Genomic DNA, 19,613 nt, shown 5'->3' on the forward strand with positions numbered 1-19,613 from the left:
GGACTATGATAAAGGAGGACGTGGAGGAAATACAGAAAAGGTGATGCTACCGATGCAAAGATACCCAATTTACATGTGATACTTCTGTTACGACTAGGATCTGAACAAGGCCCCTAACGTCTAATGCTTGGATAACATGTATGATGTAGTAACTCAGAGGAGATTAGTAAGGGTTTAACTGCCATTTTTGTTGAACAGCGTTTTCTCCTGTTTTTGTTAATTTTAGCAAGGTAAAATGAATGTATTTGGTTTCAATTTCTTTTATCAGGTAAGTTTTATCCATAAAAGGCAGATCTGTTTGGTTGTTATTTTGGCCTGGGTTGACCCTGAAATTACAACAATCTCCTTTTTACACAACTTCAGTGTTGATACCAAGTACATTAGTTGGTTTCATATTCTTTAATCGTTTAGAGTTTTGTATGGTTTAGAGGGGAATATGTAGAGCAGTTAAATGGACACAAACAGGAATCGGACTGTGGAGACATCAAGAACACAATCATATACGGACGAAAGATGTTTAATTAGACATGTTATACTTTAATGTCATGAGTTAGCACGATACTGGTCAGTATTCTCTGTCTTCTCAGAATGACACCAATCCAGAGACTGGCCGTACAAGTAACCTTTTTGAGCGTTGGACTCAGAGACCTATGGACACATGAAGACTTTGTGGGACCCTGAACCAGGATAAATGCGATGGCAGAAACAAAAAGTTGAAAAGAACCAAAGACACTACAGAATATTCCAGGAAGACCAAGGACAGAGACTGAACTACACTGTTTTACTGCTGAGAATTTTACTGATGTTTTTTCTATTTTCTGTTATAACTTCAAATTTGTCTTTATGTCGTTTTAATGTTCTGAATTGTTTCAAGCTGTTTATGCACTCTGATAGAATGGGAGCATCCATTCTAGTGATGTTCAGCTCTAGAGGTTTGACATGACCAATGTTCTCTGTTACAAAGGATTTTGGTAATAGGAATGACAAAGAAGGACCTGATTGACATTAATGGTCCTTTAAATAGGTGGTAATGACACATATTAGATTCAAAACAGAGATCTCTCGTTCAGATTGGCCGAGAATTGGGATTTCTCTATGGCCTCCAGACGTTTTTCCCCGCCATTTAGGACGGGTGGGTTTTTCGACTGGTGTGCCCTAAGCCGACCTGAAGGTCCCCTTCATCGACACACAGTTTGGGAGTTTGACTGACATGGATGTTTTCCATGGGTGAGTTGATGAGATGTGTTCCTGAAGGAGACTTTTGGGAAGAGCTACAGAGTAGCCGGATTTGGTCTAATTAGTGAATAGGTTTAGTTTATCATAGTCTAACACAGATAAAATAAGGTGCGCATAGGAACCTTAAATAGGATCTTAATTAATTAGGTGAATCCAAAATTTCCGTCCTAAAATAACAGCAATCATTTAGGGTTGCTTAATTGTGTATATAATGTAATTTTATTACTTTCCATAATAGTTCACATTTTTATTCATTTTAATCACTTAAATACATCACATATATTCACAGGATGTTTACAATGTGAATATAAAACCTCTCTCAGCTGTTAATTAGCTTAAAAGCCAATTAGGGGGGATATGTGGAGGCATATAGATGTGTTTGACTAGATTAAAAGTGTTATCATTGTGTTTACCATTATAAGAAGAATTCTGAGTGGAGACATGCAAGCTGTCTGTAAAACAGATTACATTAGAGAAAAGTTATTGGCGAGAGGGAAGACTAATGAGCTTGTTATTGCAGGAAATATTGTGATATTCTGACTCTGCCAGGTCAACGTGACATGAGAAAGTTGCATCCAGATAAGTAATGAAATTGTTCTGTAAAACTGTCACGTAGCCCAATTTGATGTTTTCCAGATGTTGGGCCGGAGTGTATTCTCGGAAAAGTAGAGAAAAAGCAATGTTGAAGATGCAAAGAAATGTTATGTAAATTAGGGTAATGATTTCAATTGGTCAAGAGGACCCCAATACACACTAATGCTTTGTATCTGTATAAAACCACCCTGTAAAGACTGAAGGGGTAGAAGACTTTTGGAATTTTGATGAAGATGATTCTGTGCACTTTTTGAAGAATAAAGTTCCCCCGTGGGACTGTTTGATGAGAGAATATCTCTGAGTTCTGTTTTCATTATCTTAGCTCAGTGATCAGACCGCCCGCTCCTAAACTTTCTGCTAAATACAACTGTTTTAATTTTATCTACTGAGAATTTTACCCCCCAGGTATAAGCCCAATTCTCAACAGATTTAATAGTATTTTGTATTTTTTCATACACTAATGTTACATTTTTTCCCCTTCTCCATAAAGCCCCATCATCAGCGAATAATGATGGCATAATATCCTGATCAACTCCGGGAAACATATCATTAATCATAATTGAAAATAATAAAGGACTTATAATACTGCCCTGAGGAGTTCCATTTTCTACTCTATATTTATCTGATCTTGCTACTCCCATCTGTACCTGAATAACTCTATCTAATAAAAACATTTTAATCCACTTGCAGACTCTTCCTGTTGTTCCCATTTTATGTAGTTTTATGAGTAATCCATCCTTCCATACCGTATCATACGCTTTTTCCATATCAAAAAATACCGCTACCACCACTTCCCTATTAACTTGGGCTTTTCTAATATCTGAATCCAAACATACAATAGGGTCCATTGTACCTCTTCCTTTTCTAAACCCACTTTGACGTGCTGACAGTAATCCTCTACTTTCTACATAATATGTAATACTTTCAGTCATCATTCTCTCCATAATCTTACCTAAACATGATGTTAGCGCGATGGGGCTATAACTTGAAGGGTTTGTTGGATCCTTTACTGGTTTGACAATAGGAATTATAATTGCCTCCTTCCAATTACTAGGTAGCCTTCCTTCCTCCCATATTTTATTAAACAATCCTAAAAGTTTATCTTCCATTTGGTTTCCTAAATGCTTTAACATAATATAGCATATCTGATCTTTTCCTGGTGCTGTTAATCCTGATTTTGCTATTGCTCTCTTCATTTCTTGCATGATAAATGGAGCATCCATAATATTACATATGTTTGTTTGATTATTTAAGATTATAGCGTTCTCTTCCCTTGTCTGTTCCCTCCTATTTTTCCCCTTGTTCCGTTCAATAATCCGAACTATGAATCTTTGCAAATGTGTTTGCCATTATCTCTACCTTCTTCTCATTAGTTAAAGGAGTCTCTTGTTCATATTTTAAAATTGGATATGTTCTCTCCTATCTATTATCTCTCATTTTCTTAATTATTCTCCATACATTATTTATAGGTGTTGTTCTTCCTATTGTTTCACAAATATTCCTCCATTTATCCTTCTTTGCTTTTTTAACAACTTTGCTGACTTGTGCCTGAGCTCTTTTATACTTAATTAAATTTTCTAAATGATGTGTTTTCCTTAATATTCTGAAAACTTGATTCCTTTCTTTTACAGCTTCACCACACTCTTGTGTCCACCATGGTATCGCTCTCTTTTTTAGCTTACCCTTACTCATAGGGATTGTCAGTTTTGCTGCCTTTAGTATAATTTCCCAAATTGTTCCCTCAACATCCTCTATATCTAAATTTAAATTAACTTTCTCACCATGTCTTTCACATATTTAAAAACATCCCACTTAGCTTCATTAAATACCCATCTTCCCTGCCTTTCCTCCACTTCTATCTCTCTATTAGTATTACTACACAAAATTGGAAAATGATCACTACCAATTGTTGTTTCCTGTTCTATCTCCCACTCAGATATTCCAGCTAAATCTCTTGATACCAGAGTTAAATCTATTGCTGAGTAGTTTCCTTTGTGAACATCTATTCTTGTCCCTCTCCCGTCATTCATACACACCAAGTGATTGTCTTCCAAAAGTTGTTCTATTATGTCCCCATTTATATCTGTTCTTTGTCCATTCCATAAATTGCTATGAGCATTAAAGTCCCCACACCAAATCATTTTATTTCTTTTCTGTCCCTGTATTCCCTTCAGTTTGTCTAGATCTAATATTTGACATGGGTTATAGTAATTTATTATTATAAATGGTTCTGCATTAATCCAAATCTCCACTGCAACAAACTCATCTTCCTTCTCTATCTTAATCTCATATAGGGCAAGTCCTCCTTCATAAAAGTGGCACAGCCACCTCCATTACCTTTCTCCCGATCACATCTTATAATGATATAATTTACAATTCTAAAATCTAATTGGGGTTTTAACCAGGTCTCTTGTATACATATCACATCTGGGGCATCAACTAACTTATTAATAAGGTGCTTTAATTCCTAACCATTAGATATTAGACTCATTTCATTCCAGTGTAGAATCAAGACCATATATTAGCTATCCTATCCATGCTGCCTCCTGATCAGCCTGAGCACTGAGATCATCCCTCACTTCCTCACAGGTTAGTCCATGAATACCAAGATGATTTACTGCTGCTTTCAATGTTATTTGAATTCTTTCTGTTTTTGACTTCATTTCCATTGTTGCATTTATGACTCCTGCAATAAATGTCACTAATCTTTTTAACTCCATATATAGTTTATGTTCATTTGTTTGGTTTACCTTTACCTCCATCCTACAGGTCCTTCTCAAAATATTAGCATATTGTGATAAAGTTCATTATTTTCCATAATGTCATGATGAAAATTTAACATTCATATATTTTAGATTCATTGCACACTAACTGAAATATTTCAGGTCTTTTATTGTCTTAATATGGATGATTTTGGCATACAGCTCATGAAAACCCAAAATCCCTATCTCACAAAATTAGCATATCATTAAAAGGGTCTCTAAACGAGCTATGAACCTAATCATCTGAATCAACGAGTTAACTCTAAACACCTGCAAAAGATTCCTGAGGCCTTTAAAACTCCCAGCCTGGTTCATCACTCAAAACCCCAATCATGGGTAAGACTGCCGACCTGACTGCTGTCCAGAAGGCCACTATTGACACCCTCAAGCAAGAGGGTAAGACACAGAAAGACATTTCTGAACGAATAGGCTGTTCCCAGAGTGCTGTATCAAGGCACCTCAGTGGGAAGTCTGTGGGAAGGAAAAAGTGTGGCAGAAAACGCTGCACAACGAGAAGAGGTGACGGACCCTGAGGAAGATTGTGGAGAAGGGCCGATTCCAGACCTTGGGGGACCTGCGGAAGCAGTGGACTGAGTCTGGAGTAGAAACATCCAGAGCCACCGTGCACAGGTGTGTGCAGGAAATGGGCTACAGGTGCCGCATTCCCCAGGTCAAGCCACTTTTGAACCAGAAACAGCGGCAGAAGCGCCTGACCTGGGCTACAGAGAAGCAGCACTGGACTGTTGCTCAGTGGTCCAAAGTACTTTTTTCGGATGAAAGCAAATTCTGCATGTCATTCGGAAATCAAGGTGCCAGAGTCTAGAGGAAGACTGGGGAGAAGGAAATGCCAAAATGCCAGAAGTCCAGTGTCAAGTACCCACAGTCAGTGATGGTCTGGGGTGCCGTGTCAGCTGCTGGTGTTGGTCCACTGTGTTTTATCAAGGGCAGGGTCAATGCAGCTAGCTATCAGGAGATTTTGGAGCACTTCATGCTTCCATCTGCTGAAAAGCTTTATGGAGATGAAGATTTCATTTTTCAGCACGACCTGGCACCTGCTCACAGTGCCAAAACCACTGGTAAATGGTTTACTGACCATGGTATCACTGTGCTCAATTGGCCTGCCAACTCTCCTGACCTGAACCCCATAGAGAATCTGTGGGATATTGTGAAGAGAACGTTGAGAGACTCAAGACCCAACACTCTGGATGAGCTAAAGGCCGCTATCGAAGCATCCTGGGCCTCCATAAGACCTCAGCAGTGCCACAGGCTGATTGCCTCCATGCCACACCGCATTGAAGCAGTCATTTCTGCAAAAGGATTCCCGACCAAGTATTGAGTGCATAACTGTACATGATTATTTGAAGGTTGACGTTTTTTGTATTAAAAACACTTTTCTTTTATTGGTCGGATGAAATATGCTAATTTTGTGAGATACGAAGTTTGGTTTTTCATGAGCTGTATGCCAAAATCATCCGTATTAAGATAATAAAAGACCTGAAATATTTCAGTTAGTGTGCAATGAATCTAAAATATATGAATGTTAAATTTTCATCATGACATTATGGAAAATAATGAACTTTATCACAATATGCTAATATTTTGAGAAGGACCTGTATTTTCCATCTGAACTTCTTTCTTTTGTTTTACTACTTTGACTGCCTCTGAATATGAGATTTTGTTTCGTACTCTAGTCTGTTGAACCTGTACCTCCCTCTTCATTACCTCACAGCCCCCATATGACAAACTGTGGTTCCCACCACAACTGCAGCATTTAGGTTGTTTGCTCTCATTGCACTGTTCATACTCATGATCTTCTCCACATCGTCTTTTTCCTTTACATGTCTGAGCTGTGTGGCCAAATCTTTGGCAGTTAAAGCACCTCAACGGTCTTGGGACATCCTCTCTTACATTATAGGTCATGTATTTCTGGAAGTTGTTCCTCATCAAATTTCAACAAAATGCTTTCACTATTTCTTTTTTCTCCATTTTTAAAAGTCTGAAGTTTTCTTACCTCCTTAATTCTCCCTCCTCTGATATTTGATTTGATTTCTTCAACTGAAACATCAGCCGGTATTCCCCAAATCACTTATTTTTGCCATTTTCCTCCTTCTTTTATGTGGCTCACACTTGTCACTTTACACCTTCCTTTTTCTTTCTTCCTACATGCTCGGCCTCTTTCTTCTTCTGTTACAAATAATCATCAAATTTCCATCTCTTAAAACGTTTGCAGTTACAATTTCCCCAACTTGATTCTTCAGAATAGCAGAATATAGACAGTTTAACTGGATTAATTGAGTGCAGTCTTTTCTCACCACTAAATCTGACAATTACTTTAAACTCCTTTACCTCCTCCTCCATCTCCTTTTCAGATTCAGCCCAGTTTGTTATCCCCCTTCCCTTCTTTCCTGTACCTGCCTCCGCTGAACAGTTTAGTCTTTTTGGACTCATCCTTTCACTATCAGAATTGTCACTACTCCCGTCGCTCTTATTACCTGAACTAATGTCTCACTCTGGCCCATTCACAGCACAGCCGTGCCTAGCCGCCGTTTTTCTTGTCAAAAGTGCTTTAATCAATCCGCAGGATCTCCCGATGGTATCTTGTGTGATCCCTCGACGCCGACTTCCAGACGACCGATGTGGCTTTACTTCTCTTTCTTCATCTACATCATCTTCTCTTACATTTCTCAATTTATGTTTCTTAACCTTAATAATCGTCCTTATCTTTTAACTTGACAGATTCACATTCAGTTGTTTAATTCAACAAAACAGCTTCTGTTCAAAATTTTCTCTAAAAACCACCAAACAGGAGGAAGACTGTGTTTGGTCCGTCCGTTAATCGCGCAACTGCTGGCCAGACACAACCATGACCTGAGACCCAGCAGACACAAGTTAGATGACAGTCAGGGCTTTAAAGAAAGAGCTTTACCAGGTCCTCAGGTGTCCCACATCAGCAATCAATGTTGCACATGAAAGGCAGATACCCAATCACAAGGGGCTGTAATATTTACATATTCAAACTTCACGCTGATCAAATATTTAGTCTGACTTTTAATATTTTTAACATAAATTATGAACTAAATCAGAATAAGTATGATGAGCCAATTATCTCTGGATAAAAATCACTAATTGAATTGATATTTGTTTGTATTGACAGGTGAACTGATCAGTTCCTGTAATAAATGCTTTCTTTCTGTAATCTCTCTGCAGCAGTGGTGGAAGCAGAGGATGTTCTTGATGAATGAAGGTGAAACCAAACATCTGATCTGATCCAGCATCACATGAGACACTCTGAAGGAAATGTTTCTGCTCTTTAGACGACAAAACTCACAATTTATTGTTAGAATGAAAAGAAAACTTTCCACATTTCTCTGGAATCAAGTTGTTTTATTGAAGAAATCCAAAGAGACAGAACAGCAGACATATATTTTTCTGATCTAAATCTAAAGGATTCAGAAGAAAACAGCATCAGTTCTAAGTTGATGTTAGTTTCAGTTTTCTTCTTTGGATCACAATAAAGAAACCAGAAGCAAGTTCAGTTCACTTCAATCTCAACTGATTTAAACAAGAACAACATTTGTTCTGCAGAACAGTGGAAGAGAAACCAGAAGATCCAAATACATCAATACAAATATGAAACCAGAACCATTAGAGCCCAGAGAAGTTTAGATTTTCATGTGGAGAAATATTTCTGTGTCAAATAAGAATGAAAGAAAACATCAGCAGTGAAATCCTTTCTGGTTCCTGGAACACAGACACAGAGAACTACATTTAAACAAGAACAATGAAGAAGAACAGAACAGCAGAGCAGAGACATCAGAACCATGAACCCTGATCAACAATCAGAAACAAGACAGAACATCTATTTGGGTTTACACAACTCTGCAGAACCTCCAATGTACCAAACCAGAACTCCAGCATGTAGCGGCTGAGTGAATGTGGTCTGGACTCTGTGGAGGAGAGTCATGGTTTCAGAGACGCTGTAGAAGGACAGAAGACCTGCTCTGTGATCCAGGTACACTCCTACTCTGGAGGAACCAGGACCTGAGATGGAGGTCCAGATGTTGTTGTGACCAAATTTATAACCTTTTTCGGAACAATCTAATGACCAAGATTTGTCATTACATCCAAATCTACATTCATTCCCCCATCCTACTCTGCTGATGTTCTTGTATGCGACTGCTACATAAACTAGAAACCCTCTCCACTCCACCTCCCAGTAACAACGTCCAGTCAGACTCTCTCTACTCAGAACCTGAAACCAATCAGTGAATCTGTCTGGATGACTAGAATAAGACTGATGTTGATCCATCATTGTCACCTTCCTGTTCTCCTCTGATAGTAACAGTTGTCTGTTTGCTGTGTTTGGATCCAGTGTGATTTCACATGAATATTTTAAGAATCCAGCTCTGCTCTTTGGTTCTGGTTCTGACAGTAAAACCTCCACCTCAGTGAGGGTCAGTGAGATGTTTGTCCATGTGTCTCTCAGGATGTCCTGTAGTTTATCTCTGAGCTCTGACACAGCTGCTGTCACATCCTCAAAGTATCTCAGAGGACGGATATTGATGCTGGATGAGTGTGTAGACTCACTGAGTGCTGACAGTGAGGGGTAGTTGTGGAGAAACTGGTTGTGATCTTCTGTGTTTGAGAGCTGCTTCAGCTCAGCATCTTTCCTCTTCAGCTCAGTGATCTCCTGCTCCAGCTTCTCCTGAAGCTCTTTGACTCGACTCACTTCAGTTTCCTGCTGGGATCTGATCTGCTGCTTCACATCAGAGCTTCTTTTCTGGATGAGACGGATCAGCTCAGTGAAGATCTTCTCACTGTCCTCCACTGTTTTATCAGCAGAGTGATTGATGGCCTCCACCTCCTGTTGAAGCAGCTTCACATCTTTCTCTCTGTCCTGGATTCTCTGCTGGATTTCTTCTCGTCTCACCTCCAGCTCTCTCTGCCTCTCAGTCCTTTCTGCTGCAGCTGAGACTGTGTCGTGACCTTTATGTTCATCCACAGAGCAGAGATAACAGATACATTTCTGATCAGTACGACAGAACATCTTCATTACCTCATCATGACGAGAGCAGATGTTCTCCTGGAGGTTCTTGGAGGGCTCCACCAGCTTGTGTTTCTTAAATGGAGCTGAATCATAATGAGGCTGAAGGTGTTTCTCACAGTAAGAGGCCAGACAGAATAAACAGGACTTGATGGCTTTCAGTTTTCTTCCAGTGCAGAAATCACAGGCCACATCTTCAGGTCCAGCATAGCAGTGATCAGCAGGAGCAGCTTGGAGTCCAGTCTTCTTCAGCTGCTCCACTAAAGCTGCTAACATGGTGTTCTTCTTCAGAACGGGCCTTGGTGTGAAGGCCTGCCTGCACTGAGGACAGTGGTAGCTTTTCTTCTCCTCCTTCTCATCCCAGAAGCTTCTAATACAGTTCATACAGTAACTGTGTCCACAGGGAATAGTCACTGGATCCTTCAGTAGATCCAGACAGATCGAACAGGAGAAGGTTTCTCGGTCCACCTGATTCTGCTCCATTTCTCCTCTTAATCACAGTGACTGAGTGAGTTTCACTACCTCAAGATACATTTTAAGCTTTTGTTTGGAAAGAGGAATGTAGTCCTTCAGCCTTTGCACCTTTGTATGTGTTGGTTACACACACCTTAAGCCCTCAGGTCTAAAGGTAGAATGTGAAAAGCCTGGAGTGGCTTTGAGAGCAGCATAAGAGGAAAACCTGTTTGAGAACAGGATCAAATTCTGTTAGCTAAAGGTAAGGTAAGGTAAGGTAAGTTTATTTATATAGCACTTTTCAGCAACGAGACACTCAAAGCGCTGTACATAAAATTACAATACAATCACATAGAAAATAAACACAGATACAGACACAGAAAAACAAATCCAATGATAAAATCAAACAACAGGGCGCGGCGCTGATGGTGTAGGGGTGAAAGCGTGCGACCATGTGCAGAGGTCCTCGAAGTGGCTGTCCCGGGTTCGTGTCCCGGACCTGGTGACATTTGCCAAATGTCTCCCCCTCTTTCCTGTCTGCCTACTGTCAAAAAGAAAAATACAAAATAAAGGCCACTAGTGCCAAAAACATATCTTTAAAAAAAAAATCAAACAACTGAGGTAATTTAAAAAAAAAATAAAATAAAATAAAATAAAGAGAATAGAATGATGGACAAGAAAACGAAAGGAAAATTGAATCGAAAACGCAACTAATCATGCCTAGATGGCCCAGTCAAAGGCCACTCTAAACAAATAAGTTTTTAATCTTGATTTAAAGCAACTTAGGGTTTCGGCGCTTTTCCAGTTTTCTGGGAGTTTATTCCAGATTAGTGGAGCATAAGAACTAAAAGCTGCTTCTCCATGTTTAGTTCTGGTTCTGCAGAGTAGATTTGAGCCAGAAGACCTGAGAGGTCTGGGTGGTTGATCCACTGACAACAAGTCTGTAATGTATTTTGGTGCTAAGCCATTCAGTGATTTATAGACTAACAGAAGTACTTTAAAGTCTATTCTCTGAGCTACAGGGAGCCAGTGTAGGAACTTTAGAACCGGGCCGATGTGCTCCACTTTCTTAGTTCTAGTGAGGACGCGGGCAGCAGCGTTCTGGATCAACTGCAGCTGTCTGATCCACTTTTTAGGCAGACCTGTGAAGACACCGTTGCAGTAATCAATTCTACTAAAGATGAACGCATGAATTAGTTTTTCAAGGTCCTGCTGAGACATTAGTCCTTTAATCCTGGAGATGTTCTTTAGGTGATAGAAGGCTGACCTTGTTCCTGTCTTTATGTTCCTCTGAAGGTTCAGATCTGAGTCCTTCACTACACTCACGTTTCGAGCCTGACTGGTGGTTTCTAGCTGTATTAACTGAAGCTGTGTGCTAACTTTTAAACACTCTTCCTTTGGTCCAAAGATTATTACTTCAGTTTTGTTTTGATTCAGCTGAAGATAATTTTGGCCCATCCATGCATTGATTTCTTCTAAGCATTTGCCCAGCACTTGAATGGGTTCATGGTCACCTGGTGACATTGTAACGTATAGCTGTGTGTCGTCTGCATAGTTATAATAACTTACATTGTTGTTTATTATAATCGGAGTTAGGGGGAGCATGTAGATATTGAATAGGAGGTGCCCTAAGATGGACCCTTGGGGAACGCCACATGTGATTTTTGTGGTCTCTGATGTAAAGTTACCTACTGACACAAAAAAGTCCCTGTCCTTCAAGTAGGATTTAAACCAATTGAGTGCTGTACCAGAAAGGCCGACCCAGTTTTCCAGGCGCTCTAAGAAAATGGAGTGATCAACAGTGTCGAATGCTGCACTAAGGTCCAATAATACCAGCACTGTGGTTCTTCCACAGTCTGCATTTATACGGATGTCATTGAACACCTTGACAAGAGCAGTCTCTGTACTGTGGTGAGCAGGAAGCCTGACTGGAAGACATCGAAGCGGTTGGTCATTGTTAGGAAATTGTTTAACTGCTGAAACACAGATTTTTCAATAATCTTACTGATGAAGGGGAGGTTTGATATAGGCCTTTAGTTCTGCAGTAGCAGCTTGTCCAAGTTACTCTTTTTCAATAGAGGTTTGATAATTGCTGTTTTCAGGGCCTGGAGGAAAACACCTGACAAAAGGGACGTGTTTATTATCTGAGTTAAATCAGATGTTATTACAGCAAAGCTTTCTGAAGGACAGCTGTGGGTAAAACATCGAGACAGCAGGAAGAAGAGATTAGTTGCTGCACGATTTCTTCTAAGATTTTGTAGTTTATTTGGTGAAATTGGGCAATTTTGTCAAAATCAGATCTAGTTGAAGACAACTTTGGTACTGGAGTTGATGTGGATATGCTGACTGCCCCTCTGATCTTTTGGGTTTTTTCAGTAAAGAATTTAACAAATTCATTGCAGGCCCTGGTAGAGTGGAGTTCAGATGCTACAGTTACAGGAGGTTTTGTTAACCTGTTGACCGTGGCAAATAATGCACCAGCATTGTTAATGTTTTTACTGATGATCTCAGAAAAGAAAGATTCCCTTGCATTTTTCAGTTGTAGGTTATATCTGTATAGTCTCTCTTTATAGATAATATAGTGAACCTGGAGTCCAGTCTTTCTCCACCTGCGTTCAGCTTTTCGACACTCCTGTTTTTCACTTCTGACTGGTGGAGCACTTCTCCATGGAGACATTTTCTTCCCAGAAACGACTTTCCCTTTACCAATATTTATATGTTTGTAGACTTTGTTAATTAAGGATTTTATTTGTGAAAATCAGATTAATTTATTTAGTCTCACAGAAACCCGCTGCAGCAGGAGGATTATCTTAGTATTAATGAGTCAACTCATAATTATATAAATGTTCACATTCCTTGAAATACTGGCCGAGGTGGAGGGACAGCAACCATCTTTCACTCAGATTTATTCATTTATTGATTGCAAGACAATTATTATCTACAATTCTTTGGAATATCTAACTGGTTGTTTTTCTCATCAAAGTTGCAAAGCATTAAAACCACTTCTGTTTGTACTTTTGCATCGTCCACCAGGCCTTTACTCTGAGTTTTTAGATAAGATTCTTGGTGTTGAATACTGATAAGGTCATTATAGTGGTGATATTAACATTCATGTTGACACTGAAAGTGAAAGCCTAAATGCAGTCTGTAATCCCTCACTGTACAGTCTCTTATTTCCTAAATAAGCTAAATAAATAAACTCAACTGAACTGAATTTAATTTAATTAAATTGTTGATGTTTGACCCACTCAGAGTTTTATATTCAAACCACTCTTCTTCATGCTCTCAAACACAGCAGCTCCTCTCTGACCTCAGATGTTCTTGTTTCCTCCCATTCAGATCTGCAGCTTGAAGCTGAGTGGAACCAACACCTGCTGAAAGCTGATTGGCTGCAGCCTCTCTGCACTGACAGGTGATTCATAGATCAGAGATTAAACCTGTTTCTGTTTTCAGGAAGTAAAACTCTCACAGTCACTGAGACTGAGAGGAGAAATGGAGCAGAATCAGCTGCACCGAGAAACCTTCTCCTGTTCGATCTGTCTGGATCTACTGAAGGATCCAGTGACTATTCCCTGTGGACACAGTTACTGTATGAACTGTATTAGAAGCTTCTGGGATAAGAAGGAGGAGAAGAAAAGCTACCACTGTCCTCAGTGCAGGCAGACCTTCAAACGGAGGCCTATTATGGGTAAGAACACCATGTTAGCAACTTTAGTGGAGCAGCTGAAGAAGACTGGACTCCAAGCTGCTCCTGCTGATCACTGCTATGCTGGACCTGAAGATGTGGCCTGTGATTTCTGCACTGGAAGAAAACTAAAAGCCATCAACTCCTGTTTATTCTGTCTGGCCTCTTACTGTGAGAAACATCTTCAGCCTCATTATGATTCAGCTCCATTTAAGAAACACAAGCTGGTGGAGCCCTCCAAGAACCTCCAGGAGAACATCTGCTCTCGTCATGATGAGGTGATGAAGATGTTCTGTCGTACTGATCAGAAGTGTATCTGTTATCTCTGCTCTGTGGATGAACATAAAGGTCACGACACAGTCTCAGCTGCAGCAGAAAGGACTGAGAGGCAGAGAGAGCTGGAGGTGAGACGAGAAGAAATCCAGCAGAGAATCCAGGACAGAGAGAAAGATGTGAAGCTGCTTCAACAGGAGGTGGAGGCCATCAATCACTCTGCTGATAAAACAGTGGAGGACAGTGAGAAGATCTTCACTGAGCTGATCCGTCTCATCCAGAAAAGAAGCTCTGATGTGAAGCAGCAGATCAGATCCCAGCAGGAAACTGAAGTGAGTCGAGTCAAAGAGCTTCAGGAGAAGCTGGAGCAGGAGATCACTGAGCTGAAGAGGAAAGACGCTGAGCTGAAGCAGCTCTCAAACACAGAAGATCACAACCAGTTTCTCCACAACTACCCCTCACTGTCAGCACTCAGTGAGTCTACACACTCATCCAGCATCAATATCCGTCCTCTGAGATACTTTGAGGATGTGACAGCAGCTGTGTCAGAGCTCAGAGATAAACTACAGGACATCCTGAGAGACACATGGACAAACATCTCACTGACCCTCACTGAGGTGGAGGTTTTACAGTCAGAACCAGAACCAAAGAGCAGAGCTGGATTCTTAAAATATTCATGTGAAATCACACTGGATCCAAACACAGCAAACAGACGACTGTTACTATCAGAGGAGAACAGGAAGGTGACACTGATGGATCAACATCAGTCTTATTCTAGTCATCCAGACAGATTCACTGATTGGTTTCAGGTTCTGAGTAGAGAGAGTCTGACTGGACGTTGTTACTGGGAGGTGGAGTGGAGAGGGAGAGTTTCTGTAGCAGTCGCATACAAGAACATCAGCAGAGCAGGAAGAGGGAATGAATGTGGATTTGGATATAAAGACAAATCTTGGTCATTAGATTGTTACCAAGAAGGTTATACATTTGGTCACAACAAGATCTGGACCTCCATCTCAGGTCCTGGTTCCTCCAGAGTAGGAGTGTACCTGGATCACAGAGCAGGTCTTCTGTCCTTCTACAGCGTCTCTGAAACCATGACTCTCCTCCACAGAGTCCAGACCACATTCACTCAGCCGCTACATGCTGGAGTTCTGGTTTGGTACATTGGAGACTCTGCAGAGTTCTATAAACCCAAATAGATGTTCTGTCTTGTTTCTGATTGTTGATCAGGGTTCATGGTTCTGATGTCTCTGCTCTGCTGTTCTGTTCTTCTTCATTGTTCTTGTTTAAATGTAGTTCTCTGTGTCTGTGTTCCAGGAACCAGAAAGGATTTCACTGCTGATGTTTTCTTTCATTCTTATTTGACACAGAAATATTTCTCCACATGAAAATCTAAACTTCTCTGGGCTCTAATGGTTCTGGTTTCATATTTGTATTGATGTATTTGGATCTTCTGGTTTCTCTTCCACTGTTCTGCAGAACAAATGTTGTTCTTGTTTAAATCAGTTGAGATTGAAGTGAACTGAACTTGCTTCTGGTTTCTTTATTGTGATCCAAAGAAGAAAACTGAAACTAACATCAACTTAGAACTGATGCTGTTTTCTTCTGAATCCTTTAGATTTAGATCAGAAAAATATATGTCTGCTGTTCTGTCTCTTTGGATTTCTTCAATAAAACAACTTGATTCCAGGGAAATGTGGAAAGTTTTCTGGTAACTAATCTAGATAAGTTGTTAGTGTGTGATGTGTGTGTGGATGGGTGAATGTAACTAGTGTTAAAGAGCTTTGAGTTGTCAGTATGACATTATATAAGCTCAGTCCGTTTAGATGCTGACCTGCAGGATGAAGAGGAAAGGTGAGAGGAAGTTCTCCTGTTCCTGTGCTGCAAACCTCCATGCAGATACACAACCCTGCAAACCCTGTCAAAGCACACAGAAACCTCTACAAGCAGCAGCTTCTGCAGCAGAGACGCTCATTTTAAAGATTCATTGGATATTCTCAACTATGTTGGCAGCGTTGGACAAAACCAAATAAATGGAGGCAGAAAACTTCAATGAGTTAATAAGATGTTTGAGAGCAGCTTCAGATCAGCTTCTATCCTCTTATTTTCTGTATTTTCTGTGATTTGATGAACAAACAATAAAACTACTGAGAAAAGAATAACAGTCTGTGAAACATCAGAAAATAGTTTTAATGTCCAGAACATAGCAGAAAATATATGTTTCTTTCTGGCTTTGTTGAAATAAAACATGTTAATTACAAAGAGATTAGGTTGTTTTTGATCAGTGAGATAAAGATCATGTTCCTCCGTCTCTCATTCCAAGGAAAAACAGCTAAAGAAGTGAAGCTCATCATTTCTCCTGTCACTGAGCAGCATCAGGGTTACAGGTTGGGTTTCATGTTAACAAACTCTTCTTCAACACTAGAGGGCGCCATCATCCTGGTAAAAGTCATCAAGAGAAGTTCCTCAGTGTGTCAGCATGATGGAGATTGTGGATTAAACCTGGGAGAAATGTTGTAGACGTGTCATAAAATGATAGTTTAGCTTTCAACAATGTAATAAACAGGAAGAAGTGTGTGACTGAGCTTCATCTGGAGACCAAAAAGGATTTAACTAGACCAGAATGAACACAAGCAGCACAAAAGTCCTTTATTGTAGTGAGCTGGAAGCTTTGATAACAGAAATCACTACATTTGGTTCCAACATCTAACCTCTGGCATCCTAAATATTGTACCTTAATAAAGGGCACCAGATGTATCTGAAGGATCAACCCAACTATTTTAATGGATCCTAGTTTTACACTCTACTCACACAGCTGCATACAACGTCAATCAAGACATATGCCTCTTTACCATTGTCAAAATAAGGTGAGATCTTTCCATGTAATCCATGCAACATTTAGTAACTGCTCACCATTAACTCCATAAAAGTTACAATAAATATCCTTATGTGTAATCCATGCAATAATTACTAAAATAAACAGTTGAAGCAGCGGAGAGTGAAACAAGCATGTTCTCATATTCTGGAGCTGAGAGACTGGAGAGGCCTGTATGGAGCCACGTATTATCTGCCACATGTTATCTGTCTTATCTTTTGCAAAAATATAAACAACAAGTATCCAATGATGTATGATGATTTTACATTCTTTCACATGTATTAAATTAAATTAGTAACCTTTGATTAACAAGTTAAAAGATGTATGATTGAAATGTGGGTAAGAACTGAGAATTAGAGTAAAAAACATTAAGGTTTGACATTCTCAATCAGCTATATATGAAAGAGATATAACATTAATCATTTGTGAAGCATGAATAAAAAGAATGAAGTGATGGTTTTGCAACAGTGTTTTAAAGTGAATGCTGAAAGCTGAAGAATGAAATGTGTAATACTGTGTAAAGTTTAAGACTGGGCAGATTAGGGAAAGAACTGGAGGATGACTGGGAGTGACGAGAGCCAGCTGCATGCTGACAGCGAACCTTTTGAAGGCTAACGGGAGGAAGGGAGGATGAGTCTACAGCCAGCTGCGTGGCTATTACCGGCATCTCCACGGCCAAGAAACAAGAACCAGTAGGTCACGATGACCATGACTAAAGTATTGAGCAATAACCAAGAAGCTGAGCTGAATAGGTTGCACAATAACTGAGAAGCCTAATAAGGGGCTGACTGGTGAAAGCATCAAGAATCATAAAAGCAATGCTGAAGACAGAAGACCAGTGAACAAGATCAGACGAAGAAAATAAGCTTAGATGGAAAAGGAACAGAGACACAGCCCAACTGATCGACTGCATTAAAAAGAGGATCAACCCGTTTGCCTTAGAAGGACTGTGCCTGAAGATTAAGAATCTGATTTCATCTAAAGCCTTTTTATCCAGACAACAGAAGAGAACTTGATCAGTGAACAGCTGATTGCTCTAAGTTTCAGGCTTCTGGAAGTCCTGAATCAACCTCATTTATGTCTCCGGGTTTCCTTCAACTCTTCAGCCTCTGGAAACTACTGTCTTCTGAGACATATAACAACAAAGATCCTGTTTAACCATCAAAGTCTGGAGCATCAGTGCTTGTCCACTTAAAGGAAGAAAACTGAAGATTGAGTCGTATTCCCTTCAAGAAACCACTCGTTGTTACCTGAAGAATTTTTCTCCATCAGATGCATGGATGAGCCTCCGTCTTCAAAGCCTCTTCAAACCCACTAGTTTCAGCATCAGGGACAGGTTGAGTTGATTGATTAACTTCTATTATTGAGATTATTTTGTGTTGCCTAATTGAAGCTGTTACTGACCCCTGCAAAAGCATTACTAATTAAAGAAAGCATATAAGATTCTAGTTAAATTGTGGACATTCAGTTATTTGAGTCACCGTATTGTTGGTTTTTCATTGGTGGTAAAAAGTCTTGTTGCCTGGTTCTCAAATACTTTAGGAGGTTTTTATAGGTTGCCTTAGCCAAGTTTGTTAAAACAGCGCCCTTGGAGCTCGTGCCGAGCTACTAAAATTAACCTAGCCCATATACCAAGAGCCAGTTGTAAAATTAGGGAATGAGCAGTCGTGAACAAAAGTGACTGTTGAAAGTGTGGATGACTGCGAGAGGCTACTCGGTCGTCCAGACCTACAGTTGAAGAAGGGCGAGACTTTTGTATGAAGGCTGTCAGAGGCTAGGCGAGTCATTTTGATAGGTATTATTTAGTCAACTCAGAGGTAAGGAAACGACACAGTCAAGTTATACTTGCGGCAAGGGTAGGTCACACTCTGCAGTGCAAAACTACAAAGTGTTGGCACCCCTCTCTCTTTATTTATACATGCTTGGTCACACACAGTTCAACAAACATTCAGGGTGGGTGTGTGTGTGTGTGTGTGTGTGTGTGTGTGTGTATGTGTGTGTGTGTGGGGTCAGAAAGGTTAGGGTTCATTTGTCTTGATTACAAAAAAACAAACAGAGGAAGTGGGAAGTGGGCACCTGGTGTATAGCCCCCAGATGCTGCTAGTAAAATAATAAAAGAATAAAAGCATAACTCATTCTTGTGACCATCTCCCTTCCTGCAACATGTAAGGAGGGAAAAGCACTTAGATGAGTGATAAACAATACAAAAAGTCATAAAAACCCTAACACATTTCCTGACACCAGCTTAAAGAGAACTTTCAGTAAACCTGCTTAGTAAGATCTTTCAGGTTTGGGGAAGTCCGGACCCGTTGGATGGAGAGCTGGTTTGAGCAATCCCTTTAGACATGGGGAAGTAGGAGGGAGGGGATAGCTCATTGGACAACAAAAGGTGGTGCCCGAACAGGGACCCAGACAGAGATAAAGGGACCCCAGAAGAAGGATGCTCAGCAGGACGTCCCTGCCTGAGCAACCGGACCGACAACCTGAAAGGGAGTAAGGTTGTCTGTGACTGATAAGGCCGTCAGTTACAACCCTCGCAGTAACTGCATAGAGTGCAGGTGAGGATAGGGCTTTATTGAGGGTAGAATGACCAAACCCAGACAGTAAAGCTAGTAGCCAAATAGTCTTAATCCATCCCTACTCGAAGGTTCCTCGAGAGGCTTTGGAGACGGACAACTCGAGACGGCAAAG

At 40.2% G+C, this 19,613-nt stretch overlaps 2 protein-coding genes across 2 annotated transcripts; one reads left to right on the plus strand and one right to left on the minus strand.

Annotated features, from left to right (window-relative positions):
• Positions 1-7,955: 7,955 nt before the first annotated feature.
• Positions 7,956-10,122, minus strand: LOC124869574 (tripartite motif-containing protein 16-like). The gene has a single exon (XM_047367509.1). The coding sequence runs from the start codon at positions 10,117-10,119 to the stop codon at positions 8,452-8,454; it is 1,668 nt and encodes a 555-aa protein (XP_047223465.1). The 5' UTR covers positions 10,120-10,122; the 3' UTR covers positions 7,956-8,451.
• A 3,423-nt stretch (positions 10,123-13,545) lies between these two features.
• LOC124869575 (tripartite motif-containing protein 16-like) lies at positions 13,546-15,736 on the plus strand. The gene has a single exon (XM_047367511.1). It carries the CDS (start codon positions 13,582-13,584, stop codon positions 15,244-15,246), a length of 1,665 nt encoding a protein of 554 aa, XP_047223467.1. The 5' UTR covers positions 13,546-13,581; the 3' UTR covers positions 15,247-15,736.
• The last annotated feature ends 3,877 nt before the right edge of the window (positions 15,737-19,613 follow it).

This window comes from Girardinichthys multiradiatus, chromosome 6 (assembly GCF_021462225.1).
Source record: "Girardinichthys multiradiatus isolate DD_20200921_A chromosome 6, DD_fGirMul_XY1, whole genome shotgun sequence".
NCBI lineage: Eukaryota > Metazoa > Chordata > Actinopteri > Cyprinodontiformes > Goodeidae > Girardinichthys > Girardinichthys multiradiatus.

What these genes read in the sequence shown, in the direction of transcription:
- LOC124869574 (XM_047367509.1), bottom strand. Translation starts at nt 10,119, where the DNA reads ATGGAGCAGAATCAGGTGGACCGAGAAACCTTCTCCTGTTCGATCTGT.
- LOC124869575 (XM_047367511.1), top strand. Translation starts at nt 13,582, where the DNA reads ATGGAGCAGAATCAGCTGCACCGAGAAACCTTCTCCTGTTCGATCTGT.